This window comes from Oncorhynchus mykiss, chromosome 9, assembly GCF_057628025.1.
Source record: "Oncorhynchus mykiss isolate SJ-2025 chromosome 9, ASM5762802v1, whole genome shotgun sequence".
Classification (NCBI taxonomy): Eukaryota; Metazoa; Chordata; class Actinopteri; order Salmoniformes; family Salmonidae; genus Oncorhynchus; species Oncorhynchus mykiss.
In genome coordinates this window covers 30,734,997-30,753,540 of record NC_143030.1, presented here as the reverse complement: position 1 = coordinate 30,753,540, position 18,544 = coordinate 30,734,997, and the positions used below count along the sequence as shown (strand labels likewise).

At 42.6% G+C, this 18,544-nt stretch overlaps 1 protein-coding gene across 1 annotated transcript; it reads right to left on the bottom strand.

Annotated features, from left to right (window-relative positions):
• Positions 1-608: 608 nt before the first annotated feature.
• On the bottom strand, positions 609-14,058 carry LOC110531865 (CAAX prenyl protease 2). The gene is made up of 8 exons (XM_021615335.3): positions 13,100-14,058; positions 9,819-9,921; positions 5,779-5,862; positions 5,625-5,703; positions 5,141-5,308; positions 4,733-4,804; positions 4,530-4,592; positions 609-4,306 (listed from the first exon to the last, which is right to left on the bottom strand). The coding sequence occupies exons 1-8, from the start codon at positions 13,267-13,269 to the stop codon at positions 4,077-4,079; spliced, it is 969 nt and encodes a 322-aa protein (XP_021471010.1). The 5' UTR covers positions 13,270-14,058; the 3' UTR covers positions 609-4,076.
• Positions 14,059-18,544: the final 4,486 nt, after the last annotated feature.

Genomic DNA, 18,544 nt, shown 5'->3' with positions numbered 1-18,544 from the left:
GAGAGCTACTACAGAATAATGGATACTACTTTCAGCAAGCTATAGTTTCAGCCAACGAGGTGTCCTCACATCCCCTTTCTGCAATGGCTGATTACCATGCTCAAAACCTCAGGCCATCTGTGCGTCTACTCATCCCCAGGATGACTATAACAAAGAGACAACTTTCCATCGTGTAAAAGTGTCTGGAGCACCACTGAATGGAGCCTGGCCTTGAACTAATGATTAAATCATTTGCTGGGCTGTTCTTGTGACGACACAAGTGTGTTATTAAGTCTGTCAGGAACAATATACACATAGATTTTAGTCACACAACTAAAGTATTTGTATAAGGACTGAGAGGAAAGATGTCTTACCTGGTCATTATAAGAAAATCAAGACAAATTAAATTTGATGATCAATACCATATGGACTATAGGTCTAGCTTATATGATTGGCTAACTTTCAGCACCCAAAAGGACGTTTGGAAATCTGACATCAGAAACAGACTCAATACAATCATTACATAGAGCACTCAACGACTTGGGACAGATACAGGAATTCAAACATTCAGTCATTGATTTAAGTGAAAAGCACAACATCGGGCACAAAAACATGACAAAACACCCAGAGAGGATTTATAAAATTAGCTAGTTTATTTCTGAATGACTGAGATTATTTTTTTGCAGTGTGCGATTTCTATAAGATCCCATAAAAGATTGTCATCATAAAAACACTGGCCATTCAAGATTGGTAAGTCTCCCCCCCAAAAATGGCATTGCACACACAAAATACACATGCACATATCAGTACATTCAAGTCCATGTCACCAAAATAGATTTGATTTATAAAATAAAGTCTTCAATAAAAACATCTGAATATTGTTTTTTGTGTGTGTGTGTGTGTTTTTTTTTTACAACCAGGTCAGAGTCACAGCACGTATTCGACGAGTCTGAAAAATCCAAGCTTTAAAATCATTCTGTTGTGTGGTTTTACTAAAATAGCAGAGCTACATATTCAGTTACAAAAATATATATATATATATATTCCTGTATCTACTGCTGTGTGTCCGCTCTATGCATATACTCTAAGTCACTACTTAGAGTACTGTTGATACGATTGTTTTGCTAGGACATTTGAGAGAAAAATGAAGAAAAAACACATACAACAGCAGGAAAGTGGAGTCAGCATTTCTGAAGCCTAGTTATGTCTACCGGATTTCAATTCAAGTCAATGACAGGAAAATAAAGTAAAAGCAGTGGTGAGAAGTAGCCTGAAGTGTGAATCCTAAGGCAGGATCCATACAATACGAGCCAGGGACAATCTTCACAAAAAAAATGTATTTTCCAAAAGGGGACAATGTTGATGATGTGGGAGAATGATAAACAACAGTTGAGCGCAGATGAAACGTGATTGTATTGAAACATCTCTCTACGTGTGCTTCTTCTGACCCTACCGAATACAAATTCAACACAGCTTCGACATTGGAGGCGTGAATGTGTGAATTTCGACAACAAAGTAAATCTATCAGCTACCTGAACCTGACAAGCCTGTCTCTGTAGGGGTAAACATCTCTGATTCTGCGTACCGGTGATTGATTGAACTCCCAAAATGGTTTTGTAGGGGCTAGGCCAACGCCTCAGGCCAAAACATTCAAGGGCATCATTTTGGATGTGAGACGGAGACAGCAAGATAGTTTAGAGTTTGACTCGAAAAAGAAAGGCTAGAGTCTTTGTTTAATTGATCAGAGAGAATGCGCAACAGAGAGACAGGTAGCTATCTAAGTTCTTCGGGTCAAACTCCCCTTTCCTCTCTAGGACTATTTCCAACTACTCGATTGGGACGGGGCGCCGTCTGATGAGAGGAAGAGGAAATAACAGAATAAGAAAAGAACTGTTTGGTTTTTCAAGTGACGGATGACCACCCATCAGAGTAACTTAATGAACGGATGTGCGAAGGGCCCAGGTTCCTGTGATTCACATTTCTACAGCACGACACCCAGACATGGTACTCTGGCGCTCTCTGGCGTACATTTTAGATCATTACAGCTGGTCTGGATTCATGCACCTTGCAGGTTCATTCAAGAGAATGTATATTAAAACCTTCAACTTGGGGATATATGGCCCATCTGAGGTCGGCTTAAACAAACAATCTACTCAAAATACTGGCTGATCATTATTCTGATGTCAAAACCTCCAAGCACCATAGTATTTAACATTTCATCTCTAAACGACAGGAATGGGCATATATACTTTTTTATTCACATATATACAGCTATTTCAGATAATTCCCTGATTTTGGTCCTTTTCCAACCACTAAGTTATTGCTGAAGAGCGTAATGTAACTACTTCATAGATTATACAGTACACATGCTGACTGACAACTCGGAGCTGCTGTGGTAGAAAGCTTCACAGATCTATCTTTCTGTCAGTGAATGTTAAGAGCCTTTTGCAGGGGCCTCTCGAAAAATATGGATCCAATTTACACAGTGAAGTCTGTTTACAAAATGATTAGTTAATTCATTTACCTTGACATCACATTTCAATACATTCAGTGTGATGCAATCTTCTAGTTTATAAACCCCTCTACACTTCTGGTCTAGTCAACTGGAGTTGTTACATAGTATTGCGCCGGGTTCATAAAAAGGGAGAAAAGTCCATTAGCGTTCCCCGTAAAAATCCACAACCCACCAAGCATTTCGCTACACCCGCAGTAACATCTGCTAAATACGTGTAAAATTTGGTTAAAAAAAAAAAAAAAAAACACATTTTCACTTAAACCAGCTGTCTATACAGTGAAATGGACTACAATGTTCACAGCCTGGTCAAATAAGTAAAGTATTTTCAAAAAAATTATGCAAAGTTTCAGTTGAGATGAGTGAGTAAGTGGATAAACATTGCGATGTAACACTGTCGGAGTCTGTACATTATCTTCTTTTGGAGTATAGCTCGGTGTGCGCGAAGAATGTAAACGTGCCGTCTTGTCTGACATCCGTATTGCACCATGTAGCAGCATGCTAAGTAGTGGGTAGATAGCATTCAAAACTACATATATATGAAAACACCCGATTGTTCTAGAGGGTTTGAGTCCCTTGAGGGGGAAACGGTCTGTCATCGCACCCCAGCTTAAGGTAATTCCCCCTTTAAACACTCAAATAAAATTAACATAGATAACCCTGGGTAGAACTGTGTGTGAAGCGAATGGTAGGGGCCCAGAGTTTTTCCTGACCAGGTTCACATGGTCAGGGAAATACTCCTGGCCCAACAAATGAGCAATGGTATTGTTAGCTTAGTGATTATAGGCTTCTGTCTGCATGACTTGGAATGGATATTTGGAATGAGCGTCAACTAGAGTGAATGATTGAACACAGGGCTAGGTAAAGACTGTACCCTTTGTGATATCGCCTAACACGAATTGTCTGGCGTCTTAAACAGTTGGATAGAAATGCTTTGCAGCCAATTCACACATCAGCTTGAGCTAAAAGCTGAGAGAATCGTGGCTAAACTGTCATTGAAGAGGTAATGGAAAAAAAAAGTCCAACCCTTTACAATAGTAACAATACTGCCCAACCCTCAACATCCCCCACCAATAAAACAAATAAACACTACATTATAGAAACATGCAGATGTGTAAATAAATACTCGTATTCAGCATCTAGGACCTATGAAAACACTGACGTATTCACCACGAATCTCTAGAGTATTACTACTACAGCGCCTCGTGTCACAGCCAGATAGTGTTCCTTGTTGAGTCTACACTACAGACCACATAGGCCAGCCTATTGACTGACTGGCTAACTGACTGACTGAAAGCCAATGCGACCTGAACATAAGGAATGGCTATTTAAGTTACCCTGCTCCCCCCCAGCAGCATATATAGTAGAGACAACCCATAGCATTGAGTGTCCATACCTGACATACCCTAAACCCTCACCTCTGCTCACCTTCCCACATCCCACCAGAGAAATCAGACTCAAGCGGGCATGACCGAAGACCTAAAACACCCCTCGTTCTTGGACCGCTCCTCCTTTCGGCTGGTGGTGGTGACCCGCTCAGTGGATAGGTCCATCTAATACAGAGGGGTGTTTGGTGGGGGTGGGATCAGGAGACGCAGAGGGAACTGGGGACGGAGGCGAGGGTGCAGACGGGGGTGGGAAGGCCGTAGAAGATGGGGTCTGTGAGGGGGAAGAGGAGAAGAAGGAAAAGGAGGACCCCCAGCAAGTAGCAGGACAGGACGGTGAGACGGTGGGGGTGCTCCAGGGCCATGCCAAGGGCAGGGAAGCCCATGTGGTTACAGAACGAGTGGCACAGCACCGGCCCCACCAGGTGACCTGATGACCAGAGGGGAAGGGAATGACAAGACTGCATATAATGCATACAGGTTGGTATTACAGTACACAGTAGTGGCGGATGGGGTGAGTTAGCCCCAAACAATGTGAAGCGCCTTGAGACACAGCATTTATGTAGAGCTTTCACCACCTAAAATAAAATGAATCATATATTAGGCGTGTGTGTGTTTTCTGTACACCAGAAAGAGAGAAGCTGTAGGCTCACCTGTCCTGATGAATATGAAGGCAGTGTAAGCTCCAAAGACAGCAGTGTAGGAGAACTGGAATACTGCAAAGCAAACAGCACAACAAGTCATTAACTAACCCCTCCTATACAATCTAATGGTGCATGGGAAAAAGAAAGGCATAACAAACTAGCAGCACATGGAAGTGAAGGTAGAGGAACAATGAATATCGTATGGTCCTTACCTGCAGCGAGAAAGATCCCAGACAGGGTGCCCTGTCTGAAACGCAGCAGCTCGATCACATGATGGAAGTGGGCTGCGAAGAAAACCGTTGACATTTTGCACAAGCAAAATAACCATTATATTTCAAATAGATGAGAAGGGCACATTATCCTATGAGAGTTCAGAGTATTGCAACTCACAATTGATTGCATCCAGCAGTTTACAAAACACAGGTTCAATCATATTCCCCTTATAAATGCTCATCTTCGCATATATACACCGCAAATGTAAATGTGGTACATGGCACTGACATATACTTACATAGAGACACACAGTTTAAGAGTTGTTCTATTTGATTTGCTATTTCTTTCAGTTGGGATCGAGGAAAGATCTAGAAGATCCCCCTGTGCTGTTTTTAGGTGGGACTCACCAACTCCGAAGAAGAGGGGGCAGGTGAAGATGGCAGTGGAAGGACTGGTGCAGGGTACCAGCATGGGCAGCATACAGGCCCTGAACACCAGCTCCTCAGTCAGAGGGGCCACCACCTGGTTCCTCAGCCAGCGCATGTCACTGAGGCACAGAGCCCAGAACCACGGGTCTGTGGAAGGGAGAGAAAGCTTTAGAGATGATGATGTACGCGATAATGTGCATGTGAGAGAGATAATGTACGCGTCCAGGAAAAATGTATGCACTTAGGGCTGAATCCTACTTTGAGATTGGCACACTTAACATATAAATCATGCATTGGTGTCAGTGGGAGGTTTGAACAAAACTCAAGTTAAGCGTGCAAATCTTAGGTTAAAATTTAGGCCATAATCTAAATTTGACATATAGCAGAAATGAATCGTCTCCACTCCAGGATAACACAGTAATTGACATATTGGGTGAATAATAATCTCCAGACAGTATCTCACCAAAGGTGACCCGTATCCCATCTATGAAGCCCCAGGGGCAGTCCATAGCCAGCTGGATCAGGGGGCCAACGAACAGCACCTACCAGAGCAAAGGTCAGAGGTCAACTAACGGTCTGACCATAGGCAGAGGTTGATCAAAGAAAGTTTCAATTACCATGGTGAGGAGCAGAGGCAGTATGATGGCTGGGATGAGGCCCTCAAAGCGAATGCCCATCAGAGCCAGCAACGAGGGACCAGGCTGTGGAAGAACAAAAGGATGGAATTCATGGAATTGTTTTAATGCGTATTAGGGATGTGAACGTTTAAACGTTAAGACTTTAAACAAAATTGGGATTCTTAACGTTAAGAAAAATTGCAAACCAAAAAACAGCTTTGATGTTTTTCTTGCCCCGAAAAATTAAAAGCACAGTGCAGTAATCCCAAAACCTTATATTCTGTGTTATAGCCTAACTAGACGCCAGGCTATAAAGGCCTGGGGAAAGTTGTGTAATTTAAAGGTAGGAAGTAAACATGATTGTGGGTCAATTTCCACAACAACTAACATCACAGTATCCTAGGCCCTGCTTTACTGAGGTTGAGACCTTACAAGCCAAAAGAATTGCAAGATACAGCTTTTGATTCATGATAGGACTAGCACATGGTTTTGACTCCATCTGCCTGGTGGACGACCTGCCTATACTGTGCCCCTCTCTCGCCGTCCCTCGCTCACTGTGAAAGATGCGAGTGTGTGTGTTCTCGGAAGTACGGCAACTAAATCAGTCGCCTCTGTTTCAAAAATACTGAATTCCTAGTGGAATCTAATATGGACACAAAGAAATGGGAGTCAATGTGCAAGGAGTCGAGGAATCAATTACTTGAGTCGACACTACGTCATCCAAAGTTTAAGACGCCAGTGCATCGGTTAGCGGGAGCCCAAACCAATCCAAATAAAAGGCATGCAGCCCTAAGAAAAATGCTTCAAAAGTTACGAATCTGCGTTTAAATTTTTATATACAATTTTTTTTTTTCAGATGACTTGAATCTGTAGTGACGTAATTGTTGAGTCCTCTCCTTCAGCCTAACATGTATGCATGTAACTGCATATGACAATGATCTACAAGTCAGATAACAACTGTGCCCACAGTGCGGGAGACGCATAACAATTGTGCCCACAGTGCGGGAGACGCAGCTGCTCACTCCAACGAGAAGGCGGCCTACCCTATCCCTGTTCTAATTAGAGGTCGACCGACTATGATTTTTCAACGCCGATAACGATTGGAGGACCAAAAAAAGCCAATACCGATTAAATCGGATGATTTTATATATACACTGCTCAAAAAAATAAAGGGAACACAATGTAACTCCAAGTCAATCACACTCTGAAATCAAACTGTCCACTTAGGAAGCAACACTGATTGACAATAGATTTCACATGCTGTTGTGAAAATTTAATAGACAACAGGTGGAAATTATAAGCAATTAGCAAGACACCCCCAATAAAGGAGTGGTTCTGCAGGTGGTGACCACAGACCACTTCTCAGTTCCTATGCTTCCTGGCTGATGTTTTGGTCACTTTTGAATGCTGGCGGTACTGTCACTCTAGTGGTAGCATGAGACGGAGTCTACAACCCACACAAGTGGCTCAGGTAGTGCAGCTCATCCAGGATGGCACATCAATGCGAGCTGTGGCAAGAAGGTTTGCTGTGTCTGTCAGCGTAGTGTCAAGAGCATGGAGGCGCCACCAGGAGACAGGCCAGTACATCAGGAGACGTGGAGGAGGCCGTAGGAGGGCAACAACCCAGCAGCAGGACCGCTACCTCCGCCTTTGTGCAAGGAGGAGCAGGAGGATTACTGCCAGAGCCCTGCAAAATGACCCCCAGCAGGCCACAAATGTGCATGTGTCTGCTCAAACGGTCAGAAACAGACTCCATGAGGGTGGTATGAGGGCCCGACGTCCACAGGTGGGGGTTGTGCTTACAGCCCAACACTGTGCAGGACGTTTGGCATTTGCCAGAGAACACCAAGATTGGCAAATTCGCCACTGGCGCCCTGTGCTCTTCACAGATGAAAGCAGGTTCACACTGAGCACATGTGACAGTCTGGAGACGCCGTGGAGAACGTTCTGCTGCCTGCAACATCCTCCAGCATGACCGGTTTGGCGGTGGGTCAGTCATGGTGTGGGGTGGCATTTCTTTGGGGGGCCGCACAGCCCTCCATGTGCTCGCCAGAGGTAGCCTGACTGCCATTAAGTACCGAGATGAGATCCTCAGACCCCTTGTGAGACCATATGCTGGTGCGGTTGGCCCTGGGTTCCTCCTAATGCAAGACAATGCTAGACCTCATGTGGCTGGAGTGTGTCAGCAGTTCCTGCAAGAGGAAGGCATTGATGCTATGGACTGGCCCGCCCGTTCCCCAGACCTGAATCCAATTGAGCACATCTGGGACATCATGTCTCGCTCCATCCACCAACGCCATGTTGCACCACAGACTGTCCAGGAGTTGGCGGATGCTTTAGTCCAGGTCTGGGAGGAGATCCCTCAGGAGATCATCCGCCACCTCATCAGGAGCATGCCCAGGCGTTGTAGGGAGGTCATACAGACACGTGGAGACCACACACACTACTGAGCCTGATTTTGACTTGTTTTAAGGACATTACATCAAAGTTGGATCAGCCTGTAGTGTGGTTTTCCACTTTAATTTTGAGTGTGACTCCAACTCCAGACCTCTATGGGTTGATAAAAATTATCAATGGAAATCAAATTTGTGATTGTTGTCAGCACATTCAACTATGTAAAGAAAAAAGTATTTTATAAGAATATTTAATTCATTCAGATTTAGGATATGTTATTTTAGTGTTCCCTTTATTTTTTTGAGCAGTGTCTATATGCTCCAAAATTACTGGCACCCCAGTAACTGAGCCTTGACTTTGTTGTTCTTAAGCCATTTTGCCACAACTTTGGAAGTATGCTTGGGGTCATTGTCCATTTGGAAGACCCATTTGTGACCACGCTTTAACAAGCTTTAAAGAGCACCCGTCCTTCCTGCAGCAAAGCACCCCCACAACATGATGCTGCCACCCCGTGTTTCAAAGTTGGGATGGTGTTCTTTGGCTTGCAAGCCTCCCCCTTTTCCCTCCATACATAACGATGGTCATTATGGCCAAACAGTTCTATTTTTGTTTAATCAGACCAGAGGACATTTCTCCAAAAAGTACAATATTTGTCCCCATGTGCAGTTGCAAACCGTAGTCTGGCTTTTTTATGGCGGTTTTTGAACAGTGGCTTCTTCCTTGTCGAGTGGCCTTTTAAGGTTATGTCAATTTAGGATTTGTTTAGCTGTGGATAGATACTTTTGTACCCGTATCCTCCAGCATCTCCACAAGGTCTTTTGCTGTTGTTCTGAGATTGATTTGCACTTTTCGCACCAAAGTAAGGTCATCTCTAGGAGACAAAACCTTCAGGTGTTTGGAAATTGCTCCGAAGGATGAACCAGACTTGTGGAGGTCTACAATTTATTTTCTGAGGTCTTGGCTGATTTCTTTTATCAGAAGCTTCTAAAGCCATGACATAATTTTCTGGAATTTTCCAAGCTGTTTAAAGGCACAGTCAACTTAGTGTATGTAAACTTCTGACCCACTGGAATTGTGATACAGTGAATTAAGTGAAATAATCTGTCCGGAAACAATTGTTGGAAAAATAACTTGTGCATTGACTTGCCAAAACTATAGTTTGTTAACAAGAAATTTGTAGACGGGTTGAAAAACGAGTTTTAATAACTCCAACCTAAGTGTATGTAAACTTCAACTGTACATACATACATGCATACATATATACACACACACACACACACAAAGCCATCGATCACGTGACACCACTCATTCCTATGTAAAGTCTCATTAGCGCATTGAAGCCAAATTAAGTCGGTTAAAATGGCGACTCATGGAGACATAGCATGTGCAGTTTGAGCTACTACAGGGCCTTTTCTCATTTGGGCAAAAGTCCGATGTGACCCGTAAACCGATAAGTGGTTGAGGAGAGCGTCAATACATTAAGTAGGCAAATGGAAGACGGTCCTCCCCTCATGATAGTCTTCTTTTGGCGCACAATTGGTCCTGCGATGTCCGGGTTTGGCCGTCATTGTAAATAAGAATTTGTTCTTAACTGACTTGCCTAGTTAAATAAAAGGTTGCTGAGACAGTGCTGTGTAGAGACTCACCATCACACCAGTGTACATTTTCCATGCCCACACGAAGACAGGCGACACGGCAGATACAATCAGGACACTAGTGAATCGCCTCTTGATAACGGCCGGGTGGTCTCTGGGGGGCAAGCATGTGATGGACACAAACAGACAAGTGTCAAAATTACATTTTGTAAACAAACAAACCCCTCAAGAACACTGTAGTTCAGCAGGAAACAAAATCAATTAACCCAGATGCGTTTGATTGCTTGCTAGTGTAACGGATGTGAAACGGCTAGCTTAGTTAGCGGTGCACGCTAAATAGCGTTTCCATCGGTGACGTCACTTGCTCTGAGACCTTGAAGTAGTAGTTCCCCTTGCTCTGCAAGGGCCGCGGCTTTTGTGGAGCGATGGGTAACGACGCTTCGAGGGTGACTGTTGTTGATGTGTGCAGAGGGTCCCTGGTTCGCGCCTGGGTATGGGCGAGGGGACGGTCTAAACTTATACTGTTACACTAATTAACCAACAAATACTGGAATAAGTGAAGGCTTCTGGTCAAACAGATGTAAAAGGGTTCTTAGAACCAGAAAAAGTCTTAAAAAGCCTATTAAAAACACAAAAACAGAATAAATGTTGAAGTTAAGACCCCTGATAACTAATATCAACATGTATTTAATTTTGCTGAAATTATTTGCCTTCTGTAAATTTAAGAAATATTGCCTAGTGTCTTGTCATTCTGTTATCTGTCATCTTGAAGATACAGTGCCTTGCGAAAGTATTCGGCCCCCTTGAACTTTGCGACCTTTTGCCACATTTCAGGCTTCAAACAAAGATATAAAACTGTATTTTTTTGTGAAGAATCAACAACAAGTGGGACACAATCATGAAGTGGAACGACATTTATTGGATATTTCAAACTTTTTTAACAAATCAAAAACTGAAAAATTGGGCGTGCAAAATTATTCAGCCCCCTTAAGTTAATACTTTGTAGCGCCACCTTTTGCTGCGATTACAGCTGTAAGTCGCTTGGGGTATGTCTATCAGTTTTGCACATCGAGAGACTGAAATTTTTTCCCATTCCTCCTTGCAAAACAGCTCGAGCTCAGTGAGGTTGGATGGAGAGCATTTGTGAACAGCAGTTTTCAGTTCTTTCCAAAGATTCTCGATTGGATTCAGGTCTGGACTTTGACTTGGCCATTCTAACACCTGGATATGTTTATTTTTGAACCATTCCATTGTAGATTTTGCTTTATGTTTTGGATCATTGTCTTGTTGGAAGACAAATCTCCGTCCCAGTCTCAGGTCTTTTGCAGACTCCATCAGGTTTTCTTCCAGAATGGTCCTGTATTTGGCTCCATCCATCTTCCCATCAATTTTAACCATCTTCCCTGTCCCTGCTGAAGAAAAGCAGGCCCAAACCATGATGCTGCCACCACCATGTTTGACAGTGGGGATGGTGTGTTCAGCTGTGTTGCTTTTACGCCAAACATAACGTTTTGCATTGTTGCCAAAAAGTTCAATTTTGGTTTCATCTGACCAGAGCACCTTCTTTCACATGTTTGGTGTGTCTCCCAGGTGGCTTGTGGCAAACTTTAAACAACACTTTTTATGGATATCTTTAAGAAATTGCTTTCTTTTTGCCACTCTTCCATAAAGGCCAGATTTGTGCAATATACGACTGATTGTTGTCCTATGGACAGAGTCTCCCACCTCAGCTGTAGATCTCTGCAGTTCATCCAGAGTGATCATGGGCCTCTTGGCTGCATCTCTGATCAGTCTTCTCCTTGTATGAGCTGAAAGTTTAGAGGGACGGCCAGGTCTTGGTAGATTTGCAGTGGTCTGATACCTTTTCCATTTCAATATTATCGCTTGCACAGTGCTCCTTGGGATGTTTAAAGCTTGGGAAATCTTTTTGTATCCAAATCCGGCTTTAAACTTCTTCACAACAGTATCTCGGACCTGCCTGGTGTGTTCCTTGTTCTTCATGATGCTCTCTGCGCTTTTGACGGACCTCTGAGACTATCACAGTGCAGGTGCATTTATACGGAGACTTGATTACACACAGGTGGATTGTATTTATCATTATTAGTAATTTAGGTCAACATTGGATCATTCAGAGATCCTCACTGAACTTCTGGAGAGAGTTTGCTGCACTGAAAGTAAAGGGGCTGAATAATTTTGCACACCCAATTTTTCAGTTTTTGATTTGTTAAAAAAAGTTTGAAATATCCAATAAATGTCGTTCCACTTCATGATTGTGTCCCACTTGTTGTTTATTCTTCACAAAAAAATACAGTTTTATATCTTTATGTTTGAAGCCTGAAATGTGGCAAAAGGTCGCAAAGATCAAGGGGGCCGAATACTTTCGCAAGGCACTGTATTTCCTCATTTCTCTCCCACATGAGATAGACCTACCAACTAGTATTTTTTTCTAACTATCAATTTTGTTTATGATTTCTTAAGTGATTCAAATGTGTCATTCTGTTACAAAATCCGTAACTGAATAAATCTTTAACAGAATGACAGTCACCAACCAGATGGATCACCTGCTACTGTCCTCCCTTCCACAGGTGTTAATCCACTTCACTTACTGTAGTATATAACCAAAATAGTTGTTTTTTTTAAAACACACGGTGTCATCTTATAGCTGACATCCTATTCTTTCTGCTGACATCTTTTAATCTTAATTCAGAGTAGATATTTAACAGGTTTTTTTTTGAAAATGTGGGTCACAAACTGAGGGAGATTCTGTCATTCTGTTACAAAACTTTGCATCTGCACTGTTCTTAAGTCAAATGTTTTTGTAAAATGTTCAGGGGAAATTGTTAAAAGCAGTCCTTGTGCATAGAGTTGTATGGCTTCTTCAAACTTTGGAATACATTTTTGGTGTTTGGCATACGTTTGAAGGTGAAAAATCAGAGTTCGGCCATCGCTCAGCCATATTTTTTTATGTACATATTAATTCCTTTACACTTGTGTGTATAAGGTAGCTGTTGTGAAATTGTTAGATTACTTGTTAGATATTACTGCATGGTCGGAACTAGACGCACAAGCATTTCGCTACACTCGCATTAACGTCTGCTAACCATGTGTATGTGACCAATAACATTTCATTTGAGTCTCAGCGTCATTCTGTTACGATGGAATTTCCCCCAGACTGCTGCACGAAAGCCATGCTAGCTATTTAGTTCCCTAATTTAGGTAGCTAGCTACCACCTAACATGCGCCGACAGCCTAGCTTACTACAGCTCCCACATTCCTCTACAGCATTTTCTACGAATTCTTCTACGAAGAAATGTAATAAACACAAGGCTTACCTGGGTAAGTCACTTCTCCATACGTATAAACTCCCGACGTAGGAGCAGGCAAGCAGCAAACAGGACAGTACAGACACCCAGCATATTCCGTCTGGAGGCACAAACTCGCCATTGCCGCGCCACACTTGGTTTGACATAAGATTTGGCGTTAAATCGTCATCCTCTACCATGGCGAGGGGACAGGGTCAATGGTTGTGTTTAAACGACGAGCTTATGTCGTGATGTAGTAATTCCTTGACCACTTTAATTCGTGAAAAGATTCATAAAAGCAAGATAAGAAAAATGTCAGTTCTCGATCACATATCCTGGCGGTATAATATAACGTCATCACGTTGCGTCGGCTGCACACCTTCCCATGATCAATGCACTGAGGATCAATCATAGGGTGCGTTCGTAAATTTACTTTGGAGTGCCAGAGACCGCTCAGGGCTCGCTCTTGGGCGTTCGTACATTCAGAGCGTTGTCAGATGGTTAGTTCGTAAATTCAGAGCGCACACTGGACGCTCTGGCCGAGGAGTAAGGGTTGGTCCGAGGGTTCTGATCTCACAACGGCAATCAAGCACCCAAGCTAACTCCAGACATATATGAGAGAACACCTCCCTCATCCTGACCATTTTACTCGCCCTGGCAGAGCTGGTTAGGCAGTTTTCATATTATCCAGAGCGTTGGTGACTGTAACTGTTCTGCTGTTTTTTTGTCGACGTTTACTGACACCGGCCATATTCAACCTGTGTTGAGCGTTCATAAATTCATCAGTTATTCTGCGCTCTGGTACACTCCGACGAGTGCTCTGAAATCGGAGTAGATAGCCAGAGTGAATTTATGAACGAACCCATAGAGTCCCACAGAGGAGAGCTGTGCTCGAATACCCATACTAACAAACGGTATACTACATACTTAATGAGTATATACTATTAGCTCATTTTGGTATACTGTAAACGAACGGTATCCTTTCAATTGAGCATACTAGCTTCGCCTGTCTACCGGAAGTCGATGCTGTTGCTATGCAACCTCTTGCTAGCTTGTTAGCGTAACAAATTACTAGCAAGACATTTTATGACTGGGTGTGTTGGAAAATTCAATCTGGAGTGCCTGAAAATGTGCATCTGGTCGTTTGTAAATTCAGAGCGTTTTCAGATTGTCTGTTTGTAAATTCAGAGCAGAGCGCACAATGGATGCTCTGGCCGAGGAGTAGGGTTGACCCTAGTGTGCACCCAAGCTAAAAGGAGATTGCTCTGAAATCAGAGTAGATAGAGAAAGTGAATTTACAAAAGCACCCGAGTGTCCATTGAGAACTCACAATGGCTACACCACTTAGCGAAAAATGACGGGAATGACGGGAATAATCAAGTCAATAAACATTGGGTAGTTAATTAGATAGCATATAGTTAATATACTGGCAAGTTTGATGCATTAGTAGTCAACTAACGTTAGGTAGCTAGCTAACATACCAGTACATGTAATGATATGCTAGGATGGTTCGCAAGGATAGCATAGCTAACAAATTGTCAGCCAACATAACGTGTAAGGTAACTGATTTGAAAAGTCATTAATTTATTACATTGCTCAACATTTTCTTAACATTTGTCATAATTAATTAAAACAGTGAATTCCTCTCTCGTTGGACTTCGGCTGCCATTTTCTTCAAATCTGAAAACGATGTGAAGCCACGCCTTTTCTGAAGAATTGAATTATGGGCCCTAAAAGCACAGAAATAGTGTTCACTGCTTGTGTACTTTGTATTTTGGAGAATGAATTATGACATCTGGGAACTTTTGGCATATTAACTATATCCATTCTATGACCAATAAGCATACTATGTACTCAAATTACGTCAGACATAGCACGGTTAGTGCAGTTAGTATGAATATTCGAACACAACTGAGATGTCATAATACCCATAAAACCTAGCGGTCAAACAGGGAAATGGTTCCAATTGTTTTCCACCATTCATGTTTCCGACATGGTATTTTAGGAACACGTAAAATAAGGGCTGTGTCGAGTGTAGGCTTCCCCTAATGTGATGTTTTAATAACCGTGTAAATCTCTCTCGGACAAGGTGACTTTTATTTACTCTCAGATTCATAAATGCTAATTACCATCAAAGTAGACATCATGCAAAACTACAAATCCCTGCAAGCTCCTGCACGTCATCTCTAGCTGGCACCTTTGCTAACAGGTATTGTGTCAATTTAAAACTTGCATAAGACACTTCACAGAATTTTCTATTTTAAAAAACGTAGCAAATGTATTCATTGCTACATTTAGCTAACGTTAGTTCATCCAAAGATTCTTACATTTTCCTCAATTTGGCAGTCTTGTCCAGATCATCATGGCATTTGTAGTTCTTTATGATAGCCACATTAGCAGCTAATTAGCGTTTAATTTTTCAAGAGGGCACGACAAAGCCCAGGAGAATGAAAAGATTTGGCATGGGTCCTCAGATCCTCAAAGGTTTTACAGCTACATCATCAAGAGACTGGTTGCATCACTGCCTGGTATGGTAACTGCTCGGCCTCCGACCGCAAGGCACTCCAGAGGGTAGTGTGTACGGCCCAGTACATCACTGGGGCCAAGCTTCCTGCCATCCAGGACCTCTATACCAGTCGGTGTCGGAGGATGGCCCTAAAAATTGTCAAGACTCCAGCCACCCTAGTCATGGACTGTTCTCTCTGCTACTGCACAGCAACCGGTACCGGAGCGCCAAGTATAGGTCCAAGAGACTTCTTAACAGCTTCTACCCTTAAAGCCATAAGACTCCTGAACAGCTAATCAAAGGGCTAACAAGGCCCCTGTTTTACGCTGCTGCTACTCTCTGTTTATTATCTATGCATATTCATCTTAACTATACCTACATGTACATATTACCTCAATTACCTTGACTAACCGGTGCCCCCGTACATTGACTCTGTACCGGTACCCCCTGTATATAGTCTCTCTATTGTTATTTTACTGCTGCTGTTTAATTATTATTATTTTTTATATTTTTTTATTTACTTAACACTTTTTTAAACTGAAATCATTGTTGGTTAAGGGCTTGTAAGCATTTCACTGTAAGGTCTACCTGTTGTATTCAGCGCATGTGACAAATAACATTTTATTTGTTTGGAGTCCACCTGTGGTAAATTCAATTGATTGGACATGATTTGGAAGGCACATACCTGTCTATATAAGGTCCCACAGTTGACAGTGCATATCAGAGCAAAAACCAAGCCATGAGGTCGAAGGAATTGTCCGTAGAGCTCAAGACAGGATTGTGCTGAGGCACAGATCTGGGGAAGGGTACCAAAACATTTTTACAGTGCCAAGCGTCACATCTGGAGGATACCTGGCACCATCACTACGGTGAAGCATGGTGGTGGCAGAATCATGCTGTGGGTATGTTTTTCATTAGCAGGGACTGGGAGACTAGTCAGGATCGAGGGAAAGATGAAGGGAGCAAAGTACAGAAATATCCTTGATGAAAACATGCTCCAGAGCTTTCAGGACTTCAGACTGGGGTGACGGTTCACATTCCAACAGGACAACGAACCTAAGCACACAGCCAAGACAAAACAGGAGTGGCTTCGGGTTAAGTCTCTGAATGTCCTTGAGTGGCCCAGCCAGAGCCCGGACTTAAACCTGGAGTAGAGGTCGACCGATTATGATTTTTCAGCGCCGATACAGATACCGATTATTGGAGGACCAAAAAAAGCCGATACCGATTAATCGGACATTTTTTTAAATGTATTTGTAATAATGACAATTACAACAATACTGAATGAACACTTATTTTAACTTAATATAATACATCAATAAAATCAATTTAGCCTCAAATAAATAATGAAACATGTTCAAATTGGTTTAAATAATGCAAAAACAAAGTGTTGGAGAAGAAAGTAAAAGTGCAATATGTGCCATGTAAAAAAGTTAACGTTTAAGTTCCTTGCTCAGAACATGAGAACATATGAAAGTTGGTGGTTCCTTTTAACATGAGACTTCAATATTCCTAGGTAAGAGGTTTTAGGTTGTAGTTAATATAGTATTTATAGGACTATTTCTCTCTATACCATTTGAATTTCATATACCTTTGACTATTGGATGTTCTTAGAGACACTTTAGTATTGCCAGTGTAACAGTATAGCTTCTGTCCCTCTCCTCGCCCCTACCTGGGCTCGAACCAGGAACACATCGACAACAGCCACCCTCGAAGCAGAGTTACCCATCGCTCCACAAAAGCCGCGGTTGAAACGCTATTAGCGCGCACCCCGCTAAATAGCTAGCCATTTCACATCGGTTACACCAGCCTAATCTCGGGAGTTGATAGGCTTGAAGTCAGAAAGCTGCTGGCAAAACGCATGAAAGTGCTGTTTGAATTAATGTTTACGAGCCTGCTGCTGCCTACCATCGCTCAGTCAGACTGCTCTATCACAATCAGACAATTTTTTTATTTTTATTATTATTATGTTTTCTTCTCGGGGCTCTATAACTATATCTATTGTTCTTATTTTTGTTGTTGTTGTGTGATTTGGATTAATCCCCTCTACCACACGGAACCCCACTAATCTACTGACCGAACGCAAGAGGTGGCTAACAACATACCTCCATCCTATGCTAGCTTGCTACCGATGGCCTGGCTAGCTGTCTAAATCGCCGTGACCCTCAACCAACCTCTCCACTCACTGGACCCTTTTGATCACTCGACTAAGCATGCCTCTCCTTAATGTCAATATGTCTTGTCCATTGCTGTTCTGGTTAGTGTTTATTGGCTTATTTCACTGTAGAGCCTCTAGTCCTGCTCACTATATCTTATCCAACCTATTAGTTCCACCACCCACACATGCAATGACATCTCCTGGTTTCAATGATGTTTCTAGAGACAATATCTCTCTCTTCATCACTCAATACCTAGGTTTACCTCCACTGTATTCACATCCTACCTTACCTTTGTCTGTACATTATACCTTGATGCTATTTTATCGCCCCCAGAAACCTCCTTTTACTCTCTGTTCCAGACGTTCTAGACGACCAATTCTTATTGCTTTTAGCCGCACCCTTATTCTACTCCTCCTATGTTCCTCTGGCGATGTAGAGGTGAATCCAGGCCCTGCAGTGCCTAGCTCCACTCCTATTCCCCAGGCGCTCTCTTTTGACGACTTCTGTAACCGTAATAGCCTTGGTTTCATGCATGTTAACATTAGAAGCCTCCTCCCTAAGTTTGTTCTATTCACTGCTTTAGCACACTCTGCCAACCCGGATGTTCTAGCTGTGTCTGAATCCTGGCTTAGGAAGACCACCAAAAATTCAGACATTTTAATTCCAAACTACAACATTTTCAGACAAGATAGAACTGCCAAAGGGGGCGGTGTTGCAATCTACTGCAAAGATAGGCTGCAGAGTTCTGTCCTACTATCCAGGTCTGTACCCAAACAATTTGAACTTCTACTTTTAAAAATCCACCTCTCT